Source organism: Lithobates pipiens, unplaced genomic scaffold (genome assembly GCF_037356315.1).
Source record: "Lithobates pipiens isolate NorthernLeopardFrog02 unplaced genomic scaffold, aLitPip1_a1.2 Scaffold_19, whole genome shotgun sequence".
NCBI lineage: Eukaryota > Metazoa > Chordata > Amphibia > Anura > Ranidae > Lithobates > Lithobates pipiens.
The window spans coordinates 353460193-353480635 of NW_027507764.1; the positions used below are offsets into that span (position 1 = coordinate 353460193).

Sequence of the window (20443 nt, forward strand, 5' to 3'; positions counted from 1 at the left end):
CATCAGTGGCGGTCTTGAGATAAGGAGTTTCAGACTGAGCAGGTAAGCATAAACTTGTTTCTTATCTTAAAAAAAAAAAAAGACTTTAAAATCGCTTTACCCACTTAGGGATCAGGCCTTCTTCTGACACTTTGGTGTTTACAAGTAAAAATCTGTATTTTTTGATAGAAAATTACTTAGAACCCCCAAACATTATATATACACACACAGTATATATATTTTGGCAGAGACTCTAGAGAATAAAATGGCAGTTGTTGCAATTTTTTATGTCACACAGTTTTTAAAACGCAATTTTTTGAGAAGACATGCACTTTAATACATTTAAAAAAATTAACATATATACCCCATTTTTTTGTATAATATTGAAGATGATGTTATGCCAAGTAAATAGATACCTAACATGTCATACTTCAAAATTGCACACACTTGTGGAATGATGCCAAACTATGATACTTCACGAATCACCATAAGTGACACTTTAACAATTTCCACAGGTTACCAGTTTAGAGTTACCAGAGGAGGTCTAGTGCTAGAATTATTGCTCTTATTCCGATGTTTGCGGGGATACCTCACATGTGTGGTGACTGTTTACATATGTTGGCATAACCTACATATGCATTCACTACTGTGCGCAAGCACGCGGGGACAGAGACGCTTTACAAAATTTGATATAGATAAAAGAATAGTGGTGCGCTATACACATAGAATAAGATAATGGAGGTGTAGGATATCCTAGTGGACCAGTATTGGAATAAAATCAATATCTAAAGGCAGGTGCTGGCAGTTACCAGGCTAGTAAATATATGGAAAACAACAATACTAGCTAATCATGAACAAATAGTATCATCAGAGTGAGGTGCAAAAAATAGGTAAGTGTTAGCAGTAGCCAGACTTTAAATCCGTGAAATAGAATAAATATCTAAAGGCAAGTGCTGGCGATTACCTGGCTAGCAAATATATGGAAAAAACACAATCCTGGCTAATCATGAACAAATTATATCATCAAAGCGATGTGCAAAAAATGCATAGGTAAGTGTTAGCAGTAGCCAGACTTTCAATCAGTGAAACAAGGTGCATGTATCCCAAGTGAAAATAGTAATGAAATAAATTATTTAAAATAAGTAATAGGTCATGCAAAAAACACAGTTCATGCATACAAAATTAATTCATATAAAAACATGCATCACAGTGTCCATAAAAATACTTCTTCCTGTAAAAATATATATAGTGCAAAAATATAGTGGTTCTTGTAAACCCAGTAATAAAGTGCAAGTGCTGGAGATCAAACTTCCGTAAGGTGCTGCTAGTGATAAGTGATTTGTGAAATCCTCCGTGCTGATAAAATATATGGGTGTCCCCTTACCTTACTGCTGTAAGGTAACAGCATATAAATATATAACTTTAGGGTCCTTGGTGACCGTCTTAGCGTGGTAGCCCAGGCTCTTGTTGTTATAGGTGTCCTGCCTATAATCAGCATTAGCGTTCCCCTTTAGTGATAACCTTTGAGATATCCGGGATGGGAGGGTCTCGCCAGTAAACCATATGCAGAGATTAAGCACAGGAGGGATGCCCCATAGTGTAGTATAGTTGAAGGGTATTTATTCGATTTACAATAAAATAAGACAGGTAATCGCATAACAATGAATGAACAACAGGCAATGTAAAAATGAGCAGCGAGCTCGATAACGTCACTTCCGGTATCACAGTTCCCTTTACAAAAAATGTTATTACATTTTATAAATTTTTACACTTTAAAAAAATGTTTTGATCACTCTTATTGCTATCACAAAGAATGTAACCATCCCTTGTGGTAACAATACAGCATGACAGGTCCTCTTTATGGAGAGATCTGGGGTCTAAAAGACCCCAAATCTCTCCTTTACCCTTAAAAGCAAAAGATTAAAAGATTATTTTTATATATATAATCTTTTGCTTTAACCCTTTGACATTCTGCTCCACCGTTTGGTAAAGCACATTTTTGAGTCATGCTCATTGAAAAATGTGGACTTTTAATGGTTAAGAAGAAAAAAAAGCAGCCATGTTTACATGACCTAAGAACCGGAAGTGACGTCATGATGCCGCTCCGGTTCGCCAAGGGCATAGAGATGACTGACTGCCATTTTGCCATTGCTTATCTCTATAGCAAGCCACTGATGGTGTTGCATGGAGTCCTGGGCTCACCGATCGGTACGGTAAGCCCAAGAACCACTGGGAAGTGGTGGTGGGGGGGGGGGGAGCTAATAAAAGTGATTCCTTGGCGAATCAGCTTTTATCTGAAAGTCCGGCACCTCAGAGAAAAGAAAATACCGGGGTTATGGAATCCAGCTGCAGCCATAACAGTGGTATTTAACGTCAAACAAATCACTTATTTTCCCAGTTAGGCGGTCGTCTTTTTCAACCATGCTTCCAAGAACACTAGGGTTCTTACAGAAGTTGCTTGAGCAATTAACAATTACTGCTTCTTAAACTGACACCAATAATCTTTTAAATTATTTGTAAGGGTGATATTCTTCCCACTGACTACTATTTTAAGGCGTATTCTTTCTTCAGACCATCTATATTAAGGGGCCCTTCTCCCACTGATCACCAATGTGAAGGAACACTACAGTATTCACTGTCTGCTATTCTTTTCTGGACTTTATTATTTGTTTCATTATGATTATTATTATAGAAAACAGCCCATGGTGCCAAATATGCTAAGGATGCAACATTCTTATTCTTTTTATTTTATATATTAACTTAGTGCCCATGCCAATGTACCATGAGCTGTAGATATAATAATTAAAAGCAGGATGTTCCTAATTTATTTTATGTGTTCCTGTATGTTAAAAGGTTGTGAAAGTCTGCTAGCGCATAATACAGGATACCGTATGCATATATTCCACAGACCTGTACAGAGAAGGCAGAACCATTCACAAGTCCTACACCTGCACACATGGCACTGCCAGCATGGGTGGGAGTGCTTTTAATTGCCAGTATATTTTTGGACTGTGGAAGGAATCCAGTTCTACATAAGACCCAAGCTATCACAAGGCCAACCACCAGATAAAGAACTTAAATCGAACCCATGCACCTAGGGTTTTAAGGAAAGAATGCTGACATAATTAGAGTATAAGAATAACTAATTTGCCTACTGAACAAAGATTGTCCGAATCAATTCCCAAGACGTTTAGAATGGCAAACATCCACGAAGGCTAAAGTGGTCTTAACAGGCTGCTAAATTGCCATTATGTAGGCGTATGGCATATTTCCATGATGACCGTGTTTGTAACATCTAGCGAGTCTTGCTATGAAGTAATAAGTATTACTGAACATTCCATGTCCACTAATGGCAGGTTAAGCTGTCATTAGAGAAGTCAATTCTGCTAAGAATAGTTACGGATTCATTACTAATTTCATTACGGAATCCTGCTACTCACAACTTGGAGTCTTCCAACACACGCCGCGGGATATGCTATATCTTATGCAAATTCCAATATTTAAAACGATTCTTCATGAATAATTTTGTCTAGTCTGTTTGGGAGTTTCAGGCAGACAGTTGCAAATCTGTCCTATAATAATACCGCACTCTAATGCCCTGTACACACGGTCGGATTTTCAGACGGAAAAGGTCAGATCAGATTATGTTGTCGGAAAATCTGATCGTGTCTGGGCCCTATCTGACTTTTTCCGTTGGAAATCTCGACGGAATAAGTTTGAGAGCTGGATCTAAAATTTTCCAACAACAAAATCTGATTGGACTTTTTCCAATCGTTTGTAGAGAATTCCGATGGACAAAGTGCCACACATGCTCAGATTAAATTACGAGACCAAAGCTATTGGCTATTAGCCTCTACGTAGTCCCGTCATACGAAACGAACGTCATCTCGTTCCGAACGATCGGATTTTCTGACAACTTTTTCCGACCGCGTATATGCAAGACAAGTTTGGCACAAAATCCATCGGGAAAAAATCCGATGGATTTTGTTGACGGAATGTCTGACCATGTGTACAAGGCATAAGATTTACGGTAATGTTACTACACATTTGTGGACTACACCTATTTTTGCAAATATTGCATGCAAAATCATGTCTTTAACAAGGAACAGCAAAATTGGTTCTGTGATATATAGAAGTTTGGGAAGTGCTTGACTCAATGCCAATTAAGGGCTTGCATAGATTGGCAATGTGTTCCTATATTTGAAGCACATGTTGAATACAAGTCTCTAGATTCGTATTTACTTTAGTGATGTAATGTGAATAACGGTTCTCAGGCTAAATTTGACCTATATGGTTTTGCATTGCATTTTGTTGGATGAATCATGTCTTATAGGGATTGCATCAAACAACGGCCCTTTTCTACATGTTGTGTTCAAACGCATGCATTAGAGATGCACTTCAAATTCAAAAGGAAGTTTTTGGCAGCAATTCCATCTACATATGAGTGCTAAGGTAACCATCTATTACCAATCTGAGAACCGTGGAACACAAATTCCACCACTTACCCACGCTGGGAAATAGCAGCAAGCACTATTTTCAGGTGCATGTTTGGAATGATAGCCAGCTATTCAAATATAATAATGCACTACGGACACTAATAAAACTTTGCATCAGCCTTTAGTCTTATAAGCACATAAAAGCAATGGGATTGTCAGCATTACCAGCATGCAAAAGGGTCCATACTACAAATATGGATGAAAAGCAGAGACCGACCTGGGTGAATTTATTATTTAGAAGACCTTTAAAAGGAGAAGTACAGCCAAAGCTCAATTGGCTGTACTTTTCCTGTGGATCATAGAAGTGCAGTTCGTTCTGCACTTCTATGACCCGTTTTGAGCAGACAGCTGGCTGAAGCTCACTGTCAGCTGACGTCACAGAGTCGGTCCAGGCTGGGGAAAGATTGCAACAATAAAGTCAGGATCCACCCACATGCCTGGATCGGCACCTGGCTCAGCCTTTCAGTGAGGCACTGAGAGCCTGAACCATAACCAGCTGCTTTCGTCCCCTTCAGAGCCCTAGTGCTCCAGTGAGTGCAGGGGAACAGAGCAGAAATCCGCTAACTGACAGTCAAAAACTTTTGGCTGACGGAGCTCTGATAACGGAGTGATCAGCGGTCTTTGACCTCTCAGTTCTCAGTCTTAGAGCCGGCTGAGGACAGATGCAGCATCCACCTAGGTAAGTATGATTTTTGAAGCAAAAGGATAGGAACTTTTCTTTTGATGAAAAAACCTTTACCACTTCATAGAAGGCATTATTCAGTAATGACCTTCCTATACACCAGGGATCTGCAATTAGCGGACCTCCAGCTGTTGCAAGACTACAAGTCCCATCATGCCTCTGACAGCCACAAGCATGAAACCCAGAGGCAGAGTCTTGCTATGCCTCATGGGATTTGTAGTTCTGCAACAGCTGGAGGTCCACTAATTGCATATCCCTGCTATACACAAACACAGCCTAAAACCTTATACTGATTCATACTGTTGGCCTTAAATTTTTTTAAATGGTTATTAACTGGATAGAAATCTGATATAGCAAGATTAAAAAAGGGTATTTAGAAAATGACAGACACTTTGGATGATAGACCATCTAAATGAGACAACATTTGGGAGCCTTGGATGACACACTATTGGCATTGCCTCCTCTTTCCTCCCACTTCATACCCTACACGCTTTTTTTCACTTTTTCCCCTCCACTCTTCCACCCAAATCTATGTTCCTTAATTTTGTCTCCCCCTTTCCCTAATTTTCCTTAATTTTGTCTCCCCCTTTGCCTACTCCTTACTGTTCCCCATCACATAGACTATACCCCTTTTGAGTTATTCGACTCCCTAATCCCTAGTCCCGGTATGAGACATTGCTTAGATTGTTACTTCTAGTGCACATTCCAAAAGTTGAAACCATTACGTTGTATGCTAGCCCAGTGAGGCCTTCTATACACAATGTTATTTTCAGCATCTTGTAAGGAGTATGCACTATTTCTGTTCTAATGTTTTGCAACCTGTAAATTATTGAAAACTCCAGGAACATTACTGAAACAGAAAAAGGAGTATTTATAGTAACTTGCGGGGATTATAGCCCTTTATTCTACATTTGCATTTGAGCTCACATGCCAAGCTCCCCCATACACTGAAATCTTAAGAACCAAGCATGTTCTGAATTTAAACTAAAACATGATTTTTGTCTCTGCAGAGTTAGGAATTTATTCTGGAAAAATCTCATGAGCTGAATGTAGCTGGCATTTGTCCTCCTATTCATGGGTTGATGACCTTTGGCACACATCGCATACTCTGAACAGCCAAACTATTAGTACCGCAGGACAGCAGCACTTGTTCATGCAATGCATGTAAGCACTGAGAGTCACCGCTGTGTGCAAGAAAAATCAAGTAGACTGTATTGTAATGCTAATTAATATATATAAAGCAAGCTTCAGTAGGGTTCCTGTATTTAAAAAAAATGCTGTACGCTGAAATAAATGTCCAAAGTTATTCTAGCATATAAACTTTATAGCTTACTTAACCAATAAGTAGTTTGGTACATATTTTCTTTATTATTTTTTGTTTGGGACTAAAAAATAATTTTTTTCTAAATTTGGTAAATATAAAATACAATGCTAACCTCACAAAAACAATGAAAAAGTTAACTAACCCACAACTCCTTCACCACACTCCACCACAGGTCCCCTCTGCATTTACCTGCTGTAATATAAAACTTCACTACACAGTGTTCAATCATAATGCTTGCAATGATGAGCAGTCATTAGTCAGCGTGACCATGTCAACAAAAGAGAATCTCTCTTCTGATCCTTCTTTATTTTGCGAAAAGGTGAACTTGGCCTTTTTTATTGTGTATTCTCCTTTTCTGGCAGCAGGTAGTGGTTTAGGCTCACTTACACATTTTCCAGTTTCCCTTGCTTTCTGCTGTAAAAAGTCTGTATACAGAGCTCAATAGCTCAAGATGACATTTACACACGCAACTCAATAAGTCAGAGCAGACTCCTTCCCCTTGCTATGCTTTTGTCCATAGAGCTCTCTCAGGTTTTCATTAGAAACATGGCACCTGGGAAAGGGGTTACTGTTCCTGTGCGCCCTTTAGATTAGGGGTCTCTAAACTTTCTAAACAAAGAGCCAGTCTACTGTCCTTCAGACTTTGGGGGGGGCAGACTAGGGCCAGTGGGAGTAGAAATGTCATGGCATCCAGTGGAAGTAAACAATTCCCTATCTTTGGTGACAGTGGGAGGACTACAGAATCACAGTATATATAAAATAGTATGCAAAGTAGTTGGAGGGAAGCTTCAAAATGGCAAAGATCATACCACCCAACATTCTGAGATGAAAATGAGGGAGGACACCTACTAGCAAATGTATGTAGGCATGGAACATGTCCCCTGCCACACCCCCTTAAAGGTGAATTAATCAAAAAAAGGATTAAAAAGGGCTTTTTTTAACACTACTATTCCTTTATATTGGCTTTTAAAAATTAATGCAGCAATTTAGAATTTGGATGAAAGGTTTAGCACTGGGAAAACACTTTTTGAAAGAGAAAAAGTGAATTTTATATACAACTATATAGATCAGACCAAAATGAGGGACAAATGTGGAGGAAAGAGGGACAGAGGGACATTGCTCCAAATCAAGGACAGTCCCTCGAAATCGGGGACAGTTGGGAGATATGAAAGATGTTTTTATTACAAATTATTTGAGCAGACTGAAGTTCCTCTTTAACCACTTCAGCCCCAGACCATTTGGCTGGCCAAAGACCAGAGCACTTTTTGCGATTCAGCACTGCATCACTTTAACTGACAATTGCCTGGTCGTGCAACGCGGCTCCCAAACAAAATTTACATCCTTTTTTTCCCCACAAATAGAACTTTCTTTTGGTGGTATTTGATTAAGAGGTCACTATTGTGTGTATTTTCGGACAAAAACTGTTCTGATGAAATAAAATAAATAAATGAAAATCGTGCGATCCGGTATAATGCTAGAAGAATTTTCGTGTTTTTCTCATCGGATAATATCGGATGAACTGTCGTGATTGGGTCTCGAAAGCTGTGTACTGACGATCAGATTATCCTACGAGCGCTTAGAAAGCTGTATTTTTCTTACGATTTTCTGATCGTGTGCACGGACCTTTAAACTCTGCAAAGCTTACGGATTATTTTCCTTGTTAAAGTTCATCAATCCTTTCCACTAGCGTGAAATGTCCTTGCACATTGTGCTAATAAAACTGTCTCACTTCAGCGCGTCTCCTTCCTGTTCAAAATCCCCATTGTCACAGCTCATATTCACACTGCTGACCGGAGTCATTATCACAAAAAAGCGTTCATACCAAGGAAATCATTGCAGTAAGAGAAAAATAATACTACCTATGGCATGGCGCCCAGCTCTTTTACCTCTGTGACTTTCTAGTGTAGCGTTAGGATGGCTGCCAGCATGGCATAAGACCTAAAGAGAGATGGGCCGTGTGCTGAGCTAAGCAAATAATGACAGGTCGAATTTATCTCAGCACACAAGGTGAAACGGTACTGCAGGTATTCTGATCTTTTATCTTTCAAGCGTTTGATGATACAACAAGATTCTAAAATAAGAGCATAACTACAGAAAAGGAAAATAAAAACTTGTAGATTTTTTTTTTTAGCTTTGAAAAAAAAAAAAGTTGATACCTAAGAACAACTCCAGACAAAACCCCTTTCTAGTTTTGAACTTAGCAAGGAAAAAGCAGAGACATTGTTTTTTACTGTTTGTGGGTCCATTGACAATATTCCTCCTCATTTTCTGTTGGGACTGGAAATTATGGGAAATCTATCCAGCAGGGCACAGGCTGGTATTAAAATAAAATAAAAAATACATTTTTTTTTCTTTCTTTTTTTTGCAAAACTGAGAACCTTTGTTACTGTCACTGTCTGTTTCTTCCTCTCCCAGTGACAACCACTCCCATCATTTATTGTCCTGCTGCCAAAAGGACAGGAAGTCCCAACATGGTTGTGGTCATAATTTGTAACCCATTCTTACTCTAGTAACCACTTGCTGACCAACTAACATAGATATATACGGTGACAAGGCATCCCTGCTGTGCCAGATCACGTACCTAGTATGTGATTTGACACTTCCGGGTAGGGGGCGCGCTCCCGCGATGCCGCCGACTCTATTTCACTGTCATTGCACTGAGCGGAAACCAACCAGCATGTGGAGGGCACAAGATGCCAGCTGTCATCGGACCGCTAAGCAGAGCCGTTCTGACGGGGGTGAAGGGGTCGAGTTTGTGTTTATGCAAAGCAGGGAATATTATTATTATTATACATGATTTATATAGCAACAGGAGTTTACGCAGCGCTTTACAATGTAGAGGGGGTACGGCACAATTCAATACAGAAGGGACAGGATAGAATACATTCCATTTCTTCCCTTGGTAAAAGCACCTCACACAGTATAGTAAAACACTGCCTAGGCACACAGTAAACCCTTTGATTGCCCCTGATGTTTAACCCCTTCCCAGCCAGTGTCATTGGTACAGTGACTGCATTTTTCTAGCTTTGATCACTGTATTAGTATTGCTGGTTCCCAAAAAGTGTCAGTTAGTGTTAGAATGTCCGCCGCAATATCGCAGTCCCACTATAAGTCACTGATCACTGCCCTTACTGGTAAAAATAAAAATATCCCATAGTTGTAGACGCTATAACTTTTGCACAAATCAATCAATATAAGCTTATTGGGATTTTTTTACCAAAAATATGTAGCAGAATACAAATTGACCTAAATAGATGAAGAAATTTGATTTTCTCAAGTTTTTTATTGGATATGTTTTATAGCAGAAAGTAGAAAATATTGTTGTTGTTTTTCTCAAAATTGTCAGCCTTTTTTTGTTTATAGCGCAAAAAATAAAAACTATAGGGGTGATCAAATACCATCAAAAGAAAGCTCTGTCTGTGGGAAAATAAGGACATCAATTTTATTTGGGTGCAGTGTCGCATGACTGTGCAATTGTCAGTTAACACAGTGCCGTATAGCAAAAAATGGCCTGTTCCTAAAGGGGGTTAGATCTTCCAGCGGGCAAGTGGGTAAAATTTGTTTTTGTGTCCTTGTTTCAGAAATTGTCCATCATTCTTGTGTCTTAAAGGGGTTGTAAAGTAAAAATTTTTATTTTTTTAAAATAACAAACATGTCATACTTACCTCCACTGTGCAGCTCGTTTTGCACAGAGTGGCCCCGAACCTGCTCTTCTGGGGTCCCTCGGCGGCTGTCTCTGCTTCCTCCCGCAGGTGCTTCTCACGTTAATGCGAGCTCCCTCGCATTGGTGAGAAGCACTGCGGGCGCGCTCCCGTGATACAGCCGGCGGCTATAGCCGCTCGCTGTATCACAAGGCCCCGCCCCCCGGCGCGCTGCGTCATTGGATGTGATTGACAGCAGCGCGAGCCAATGGCTGCGCTGCTTTCAATCCATCCACTCCAGCCAATCAGCGGCCAGGCTGAGCGGCGAAGAGGACGGCGGGGGCGAGCGCGGGATTTTCGAGGGGTCAGGTAAGTAAAACGGGGGGACTGGGGGCGCCAGCAGTGTGAGATGTTTTTTCACCTTAATGCATAGAATGCATTAAGGTGAAAAAACATTTACCTTTACAACCCCTTTAACAGAAAATGAAAAAAATCTCCCCATCAGAGGCACAGAAAGCAACACAAAACTGACAGAGGCTCTTAAATCCTTTCCACTATAGCCAAAACCAAATACAAAGTTGCCTGGATTTCTGCTTTAAGAGACACTAAACTGGTTTAAAAAAAGTTATCTAAATTTAAATATGTATTTGTTCTTTAAAAAGTAGCCTCTATTGCTCTCAGCCTCCTCCAAATTCATTTTTGTTCCTTTCTGTTTGAGGGTAGTTGTGTTCATTCTCCATGATTAAAGTGTATGTAGGAACATCTCTTCTGAGAATGACTATGGGCCATGTAGAATGCATAGTGCACTGCACATGACCGCAACTAATGTGTACTGCTCATTTCAAACAAAGGGGAAAAAGGAGAGGTTCAGGAGCTCACAGAGGCAGAAAACCACAGAAAAAAACAAGATTACAGCGTCATTAAGTAGTGGATGTGTATGCATTACTTTTGGATCATAAAGATTTTGTTTAGTGTCAGTTTAAATTTGTTTAACCAAATGTAATCCTGTTATTTTTATTTTCGTAGATCAGTGTTGCCAACCGTCAGTAAATTTATGGACCGATCGTCTGTTTTTTACAACTGCCTATAAATTTCATTGGCTGATATGTCATGCTGTGTTGATTTTTAAGTGTAAACCAGGAAAATTACTTCTTATGGTTATTGTCAGTATTTCCATATTGTGTTTATACTGTTTAAATATCAATTGTCTTAGGCCTCTTTCACACGGACTGTGTCCGTTCGGGTCCGCCTGTCAGTTTTTTAGGCGGACCTGAACGGACACTCCATAGAGCTCTATGGAATGACGGATATCAGCGGTGACATGTCCACTGACATCCGACCCACTCTGGTCTATGGTCCGTCTTCATCCGTTCCCCCATAGGGGAGAGCGGCACTCTGACAGGTCCGTCCCTGCACAGTGTGCGGAGACAGACCTGTCATCTTCCTGCTCAGCGGGGATCAACGGAGCGATTCCCCGCTGACGTGAGCGGAGCCGCTACACGGACACGTACGTGTGAAGGAGCCCTTTGTTTTTAATAGAAGTTCTGTAATTTTTCAGGTTGTCAGTAAAAAATGTGGTCCGCTAGTGAAATTTCCATGTTTTGCCAGTAAAAAATGCTGCGGGAGGTTGGAAATACTGTCAAATGACGTCTGCAGATGGGATCTCCCATCGTGGGTGGGCCAATCAATATATGCTTATTGCGATTTTATTTTTTACCAAAAATGTGTAGAATACATATTGGCCTAAACTGAGAAAAAAAATTGTTTTTTTAAAAAGAAATTTGGGATATTTATTATAACAAAAAGTTAAAAATATTGTGTTTTTTTTTTTTCAAAAGTGTTGCTTTTTTTGTTTATAGCGCAAAAAATAAAAACCGCAGAGGTGATCAAATGCCATCAAAAGAAAACTCTATTTTGTGTGAAAAAAAATGATAAAAATGTAATGAGTACAGTGTTGCATTACCATGCAATTGTCTTTCAAGATGCAACAGCACTGAAAGCTGAAAATTGGCCTGGGCAGGAGGGGGGGGGGGGGGGTGCCCAGTATTGAAATGGTTAAAGAAAGATGCTCAGAATGACAGCCAGGCAACTAGCAAAGCGATGGAACTTTTTCTCACAGCAGCCATGCTTTTAAATGTATCTCCTATCAAACATATTGCCACTTATGAAATACTTACTAATGGAATAATCATACTAGCTTACTGTGATAAAGCTGCAAATAAGGTTTTAGTTTGTGATAACTGTCTCTGCATTGTTAAAGCAAACAGGTTGGGCCCACAGTTTGGTGACACCGGTCTCTAAGCAGTATTTTTTTTAAATCTAGTACAAGCTCCTTTAGCTCCCTACTGCAAAAACCCTTATACAGAAACATGGAAATGGAAAAAAAATGGCCAATGGAATCTGCTGGCTTTCCTTGTGGATAGACTCCCACACTGGTTTACTGTTGGTTGGCAATTACTCTTCTAGTAAAATACTTTCTAATGTTTTTCTTGAACTCCCCTCCTGCTAGTATGAGATCACGTCTCTGTGTTCTTGATCTCTGCTTCATATGGAAATACTCCTCTCCTGCACCTTATGCACACCCTTATTTAATTGTATGTAAACTCTAATAATGAACTCCTTCTATTTGCTTTTGGTTTGTTGAATATACTATCAAGACCAGTGGCGCCCCCCCCTTCCCCCTCGGACGGACGATTGCCGCAACAAACACCCCCCCTCCCAGAGGGAGACGAATGGCTGACGGGAAGGTGGCAATCGCCGCAAGCATTGGATTCCCCCCCCCCCCCCCAAAGACAGTGGCATTGACTAACCTTAGGAGGCAGGGGGAATGAAACACCAGCCCATTCTCCTCTGGGCTGAACTGGAAGTGCCCTGAGACACGATTGGACAGTGTGTCCTGAGATTGGGAGTCCTAAGACTCCCTGACCAATCGGGTCTCAGGAGCTGCTTCCTGATTGACCGGGAGGAGAATCGGGAAGACAATAGCGAATATTCATTGGCTATTGTCACACAAATGGGTGCACTGTGCCCCAAGCCCACCCTTTTTTTGTTTCAAATCTTCTTTTTATTGTTTTTATAATAACCATAATACATACTGATCCATTTACAACATCATACATAAGACACAAACATTATATTCCACATTTATTAACATCCAAAATACCACCAAACTAAAAAAAAAAACAAAAAAAAAAAACCGCAATCCTCATTCCCTTTCTTAAATTTTCCCCCTCCTCGCCCATCTCCCCTCCCCCTTCTCCCCCCTAGTACCAATATTACTCCTCTTTATCCCTCTCCCTCCCCCTTTCTTTTAAGTTATAAATATTCTAACATTCCATTTGAGAACCAAAACTCTTCCCAATGTTTCCATACAGCTGGTATTTGATTTTTTATATATCCTTCTCCTCTTATTTGTTTTTCCATGAAACATATTTCATTCATTTCACATATCCATTCCCCCACTGTTGGGCTAGTTGTTTCTTTCCATTTACGTGCTATTATTGTTCTAGCTGCTGTTGTCATGTGTTGTAATATCCCATTTTTCATACTATCCAATGTATCTGTCATAAGAGAAAATAATGCTACCTTCGCATCTGGAGCCAGTTTTTTTCCAGTCACTTTTTGGTATATCTCAAAAACATCTATCCAAAAATTTCTTACTTTCTTACAGCTGAACCAGATATGTTCCATTGTCCCTTTTTCTATCCCACCCTTTTTTTTTAGCCGATTAGAGCCTCTAGCTCTAATCACTTGCTTCTAAAAAAGAATAAAAAAAATTGCATTGGAACCATGCGTTCAGCGCCCCACATATAGATTAGGGGGCCGGGCGCATGGATAATGGGGGCTGAGCCCTGCAATACGGGCCTCCACTGATTAACACCATTTCTTTATAAATGTTCGATAAGTGCAACAAAAATTTTTTTTAATAAAAAATACCCGTTGATCCTATCAGAAGTTTAAGGAGCTGGTAACTTCTCAAGTGCTCTGCCTTTGCTGATTATAAGTTGGTCTCAGCTCTCTCTGTGGATTACAGAACACGTTACCCCTATGTCATGGAGAAATGAAAAGAGCTATTCAGTACTCATATCCTAGGATGACAATGTTGCTTCTCTATGGACACATACAGTTGTGTTTAAAATAATAGCAGTCCAACATCACTAACCAGATCACTGTTTTTGTTATAAATTATATTCCTACATGGCAAATTATTTACAGTATGTGTAGTAGAGTAATAGAAAACCAACAACCCCAATAGTCATGACATGCATGCTGCTGATTCTGTGTAATTGAATCATTAATTGAAATAATAGCAGTGTGGAGTTCAATTAGCGAGGTCATTCAGTCTGTGAAAAATCAGGTGGCCCTTTTCTAAGGACGAAGGCAGCAGATGTTGTATATGCTGGGTATAGTGCATTTCTCTCTGAAAATTTGAGTAAAATGGGTTGTTTCAGACATTGTTTAGAAGAACTGCATACTTAATTAAAAAGTTGATTGGAGAAGGGAAAACAGTGCAGAAACTGATAGGTTGCTCAGCTGAAATGATCTCAAATGCTTTAAAATGGCAACCAAAAACAGAAAGACATGGAAGAAAATTGAAAACTACCTTTTGAATTGATTAAAGAATAGCCAAAATGGCAGACACAGCCAATGATCAGCTCCAAAGTCATAAAAAAATGTCTAAAGTTACCTGGGAATACTGTAACAATTAGAAGATGTCTATGTCAAGCCAAGTTATTGGCAAGAAGCCCCCTCACAAAGTCCCATTGTTGAAAAGGACATGTGCTGAAGAGGTTACAATTTGCTAAAGAACACACTTTGAATAGCCTAAAGAGAAACCGCGCAACATTTTGTGGAATAATGAAAGCAAGATTGTTCTGTTTGGGTCTAGGGGCTTCAGACGATTTGTCAGATGACCTACAAACACTGAATTCAAGCCACAATACATTGTGAAGACAGCGAAGCATGGTGGCACAAGCATCATGATATGGGGATGTTTCTCATACTGTGGTTTTGGGCCTATTTATCGCATACCAGGGATCATGGATCAATTTGAATACATCAAATACTTGAAGCGATCATGTTGCCTTATGCTGGAGAGGAAATGCCCTTAAATTGGGAGTTTCAACAAGACAACGACCCCAAACACACCAGTAAGCAAGCAGCATCTTGGTTCCAGACCAACAAGATTAACGTTATGGAGTGGCCAGCCCAATCCCAGACCTTCATCCAATAGCAAACTTGTCGGGTCAAAAATGCTGTTTCTGAGGTAAAACTAACAAATGTGGAAGAATTGTGGATTGTAGTGCAATTGTCCTGGGCTGGCATACCTGTTCACAGGTCCCAGAAGTTGACTGATTCCATGCAACACAGATGTAAAGCAGTTCTCAGAAACCGTGCTTATACAACTAAATATTAGTTTGATAGCTAAATCTTCAAGCATTATACAGTAAATGTTTGAGTTTGTAAAGAAAAATGCAGACACTGCTATTCATTTTTTTTTTTTTTTGGAAAAGCCTATTATTTCCTTTTCTTCACTTTCTGCAAAGCAATAACAAGTAATTTATTTTTTTTTTTGTAGAAACCTAATATTTTTCTTCATTTTCTGTAAATTAAGAACACATTTCCTTACACATGCATGTATGGGCAAAAAAAAGCTATTATAACGATCTTGAGCTTTACGCACTTTTTTAAATACACTGCTATTATTTTGAACACAACTGTATATTACTGATAGGATCACCAGATTAAAAAAAAATGGGGAAAAAGCCTGTGAAAATAAAATTAAGGCAGCCTCCACATTTAAGCACTCATGATGTACAATACATTAAAATTTTCTTCTTGTATTCAGAAACACTTTACAGGTTTTATTTGTATCTTTTCTTTTACATTTTAAGTTCCTGCAGTCTCTCTGATATGTTTTATCCCTTTTAGTCCTTGAACCATTTTTGTTTTACATCTCTGGACTTGTTTTATTTTAGTATTATCTTTTTGAAAGTTAGGTCTCCAGAATTGGACAAAGTATTCTAAAATCCTCATGCGCACTGGGCAAGCTTGCCCAGCTCTTCTAAACACCTTTCTCCTGGAGGGAGAAAAGCAGCGTCAAAAACATGCCTTAAGCCCCCATACACACTATCAGATTTTCTGCTGATTTTTGTCTTCAAATTTACCAAAATCATGTAGTGCAAGGGCCTGCCTGATTGCATACAAATTGAAACTCCTAAGGTTTGACCTCATATTATATGGTTTTGGTAAAAAATCTGCAGAAAATCTGATAGTGTATATGGGGCTTAAAGCCGATTTTTTGGAAACACATTTAGGCGTGTTTAAGTGTGTCAAGTGCTTGGGTATTCATTTAATTAGCAAGAATATTAATTTATTTTACCCATTAAAATGAATGAACGCCCACGTGCTTGATGTGCCTATCGCTTTAGAGCGTTTAGACACATTTACATGTGTTTAGGCACGTCGTGTTTTTTTTTTTGCCACAACACGTTAGCTCTTATGTGTGCAAGGACACATAGGCTAACATTAAGGGGTATTTAGAGGCAGAAAAAAAAATATGCAAGACGCCTCTAGAAGCGATGTTTAAAAAGCCTAGTGTGCTTGAGGCCTAAATTAGTTCGTACTAAAGCTCTATGTATTGGAAAAATTACCTCCTTTCTTTTGCTATTGATCTCTCCAGTGATGCACCCCGAGAATTCTATGGGGGAGTTTTACTAAAATTGGAACACTCAGAATCTGGTGCAGCTCTACATGGTAGCTAATCAGCTTCTAGCTTCAGCTTGTTCAATTGAGCTTTGACAATATAACATGGAGGCTTCTATGCAGAGCTTCACCGGATTTTGCACACGCCTGTTTTAGTAAATGAAGCCCTATATACTTTCCACAGTCTGGCCTCACTGCTTATTTTTCGATCATCTGAAATAAGTAACGTCAGATAATTTTCTTTTGTAGTTCTGGTCAACATTGTACCTCCAATATTGTACTATATGCAATAATACAAAGTCCACAGAGTGTGCACATTCTATTCCGGTTCTCTAACAAAGTAGCTGTATCATTACGTAAAATTGATTCCCCTTTTCCCAAAAAGATTGAAAAATAGTCACAGTTCATATTCACACTGCTAAATATTCAGTAGAGTTTTTCTTTGCTACTTATACAGCTTCATTCAGTGTGTAATATTAAGAGATGCTTTGTCTACTAGGCCAGTGGAACACTGCATGCTTGTGTACTTTTGCTTCACTTCTTGCCTTTTTCCCCATCGCAGATAAAAACACAAGCATGGAATGTTCCGAGTATTTTACGAACAAAAGCATATTGAATTAAAACAGACCCAGAGGTCACGTCTTTGTGTAACAAATGTTCTACCAACAGGCATATTTTAAATGGAAAGTCTTTTATGTAACACATAAATGGAACACATTTAGCAATTTTGTCCTGTCTGTTACTCCTTGTCAAAAAGGCACAGTTTGATCGTTTTTAATTTACTTTACAATTTACTGGTTGTTACACAGAGATTAATTATGTTTGGTTAATGCTGGACTAGTCAAAATGTCAGCAGTTCTTCTGAATATTGCATTTAATATTTTTAGATATATTCCCAAACAAGAGTTACTGCCTTGCATTCTTTCTACTAAAACTTTAGTTTGTGCATTCCTTATCATCTGAGCATGTCCAGCAGCTTCCAACACCATGATTCACAAATGATACTGTCCCCAACACCAAACTCATAAAAGTGACCCTGAAAAAAGCGGTCAAACACTGTTCCTTCTGTGTTGAAAGTAAGGTGATAGTAGCCAAAAAAATAAAAGCTATTAGACCAGGGGAGTTCAGCCTTTGGACCTTTCCGGGCCTCAATGGAAGAAGAAGATTTTGTCTTGGGCCACACATAAAATACAATAAGAATAGCTGATCAGCAGAAAAAGTTGGGCAGATCTCAAGTTAATGATCGATGATATAGATAAGGTACCTGAGTAATAAAACTTAAATTTTTTTTGTAATATTTTTTATTATACAAGTAAAAAGAGGGCAACATAAAACTAGCGTGATATTTGACAACCTACCATATCAATATTTAGTTTGATGGATTTAGTAACAATTCTCAATGAATTTTCAATGTACTCGATTTTTTTTTCTAATTTTAGCCCTTCATCTTTGAAAATAGTTGCTCACAAATATAGGTGTTGCCAAAAACTGATGACATGAATAAGGTGTGATTGTGAAGAGTGGGAGATTTTTCTTTGGGAAGCTAAAACTTCTAAAAGTCCAGTAAAGAGTAATTAAAATCCATATTTTTAAGTAAGTTTACGGTTTTGTGCTGGGCGGCATTCATAGCTGTCTTGGGCCCAAGTTGGACACTCCTGTATTAGATTCTATGTTTTCACTATCAGATCCATTTACAGTATTCTCACCATAATGCTGCTACCTTTTAGAATACTAAACTTGACCATATACATCATAGTCTGATCACCCTTGGGCATCTGTGTTTGCTTGCTGTACAAATGGAGAACTATATGTGTATAGGACTATGAGGAGGAAGAAGGTATACTGCAGACACCTTCAAAACTACCTTAGCAAGAGAAACACAATAACAAGTGGACAAGATTTTCTACCCCGAGTGTTACACTCCTAGGAGAGCCTCGGATAGAGGTATCTTTTGGTAGCTCAAAGACATCAGACTGTTGCCCAGTGCAGAGTTTGAAGACTCCCAACTAACATCTATGGGACTTTTCAAGCCCACCATCACTACTTCACATGATCTTTGTGTGTTCTTTCATCTTCCCCAATCTTTTCTAAAATGTAGAATTTCTTTTTGCATTCTGTGGAATATCTTTTATACCAGATCTGTTCTGGCCGGGTAAAAAGAGCAGGAAAGGAATAAAGTATATTAGTAGCCCCCCATCCCCTTGAAACAAATATTCAAGAGATTGCCACATTTTATTTCTCTGCTTGATGGCAAATTTGCAAATGACTGCAAAGTTACCAGGGAGGTCTTGCATTATGCGGGTGTTGGAAGATCTCTACCTTGTTTTCTGCACACAGTAAATTAGTCATTGATTAGAAAGTTTTAATTAGTGGCAATATAAAATTGAACAATTATTAAAAACTCACCTCTATTAACATATACAAGGAGAGCAAAGTAACTGCAAGATTGTAAACAATTAGGTGGCCCCTGAGAGAAAGTGCTGGTCTATTCTTCATATATTTGGTCCCCAACCATACGGATAGGATATAAAGGATAGTCAGTGTAAGGGTGGGAAGACAGGAATCCAGCATAAACCATCCTCTAACTCTCGGATCTGGAAAGATAAGGAAGAATGAGAATGAGAAATAAAGCACACAAAGTTCATGCCAATTTATAAGCCTTGGTGCTACAAGCAATAAATCATGGAATGGATTCTTACCATGTAAAACACTCTTCTGAAGTGAATGCAACCAGAGACAGACAGTTAAAGAAGATTCATATAACGTTACATGCTGTGATATTGTTAAATACATTTTTTTGTCCTGCAAGCAAAACTGCACTATGCCCGCTGCTACAGTATATTAATTGCTGCCTCGTTCACCTGCTGGAACAAAGTTAAAGTGGATCCTCCGGTTACTTTAAAAGTCTACATGAATATGTTCCTGACATGTCACAATATGCATCGATGATATCATTTCACAACAAAATGCTGCACTTTTTTACATTAAAAAGCAATTTTTGAACTCTATGTAAGTAATTTTGCTTGGGCTCAGATAATATCATTAGTCTGCTGCAGGTGGGAGGAAGCATTTTCTTGGTCTTATCTTTCACAGTGATCTGATTGCAAATTGTAACACTGTAGCAAGTCACAAGGTGATAGGCAGAAGCAGGGGCTGATTTGTATCATGCACCGTGCATTGTCCATTCAATTCTATGGAGAGTTCAGTCTCCTTAGGAAGGAATTAAGAGTATATAGCACATGCACAGACCCAGCTTGGACCATTTCTGACAAGCGTCTCTGCAGTATAATCTGCAATATCTCTCTTGCTCAGGGAAAGATATTAAAATGGCAGGGGGGCATGAGGGCACAGCAAGCTAAAAGTGTAACTGCACCAATTACACTTTGAATATATGCAACCAGGCATAATGTATGGACTTAGATTACAGGCATTCTACTATTTCAGTCTTGTGTATTAAACTGTTTGGAAAAAACACATTTTGTAAAACTCCCACCCACGTAAACACTATCTAATTACCATGCCCTCCATTCAAAACTTTATTTTATTTTTGGATATAGTTTGGAAGGAACAGAATTTCTGTCAGGTTTCTATTGCTGTCTGGGGCCTCATTGGGAAG

General features: G+C 39.0%; 1 protein-coding gene across 1 annotated transcript in view; it reads right to left on the reverse strand.

The window, feature by feature from the left end:
* Window positions 1-20443, reverse strand: part of ELOVL2 (ELOVL fatty acid elongase 2) — a 157113-nt gene that overhangs the window by 16363 nt on the left and 120307 nt on the right. Inside the window, exon 3 of the mRNA XM_077492190.1 lies at window positions 19234-19421. Coding sequence (XP_077348316.1) covers window positions 19234-19421 — 188 coding nt within the window. The remainder of the gene's footprint in view (window positions 1-19233; window positions 19422-20443) is intronic.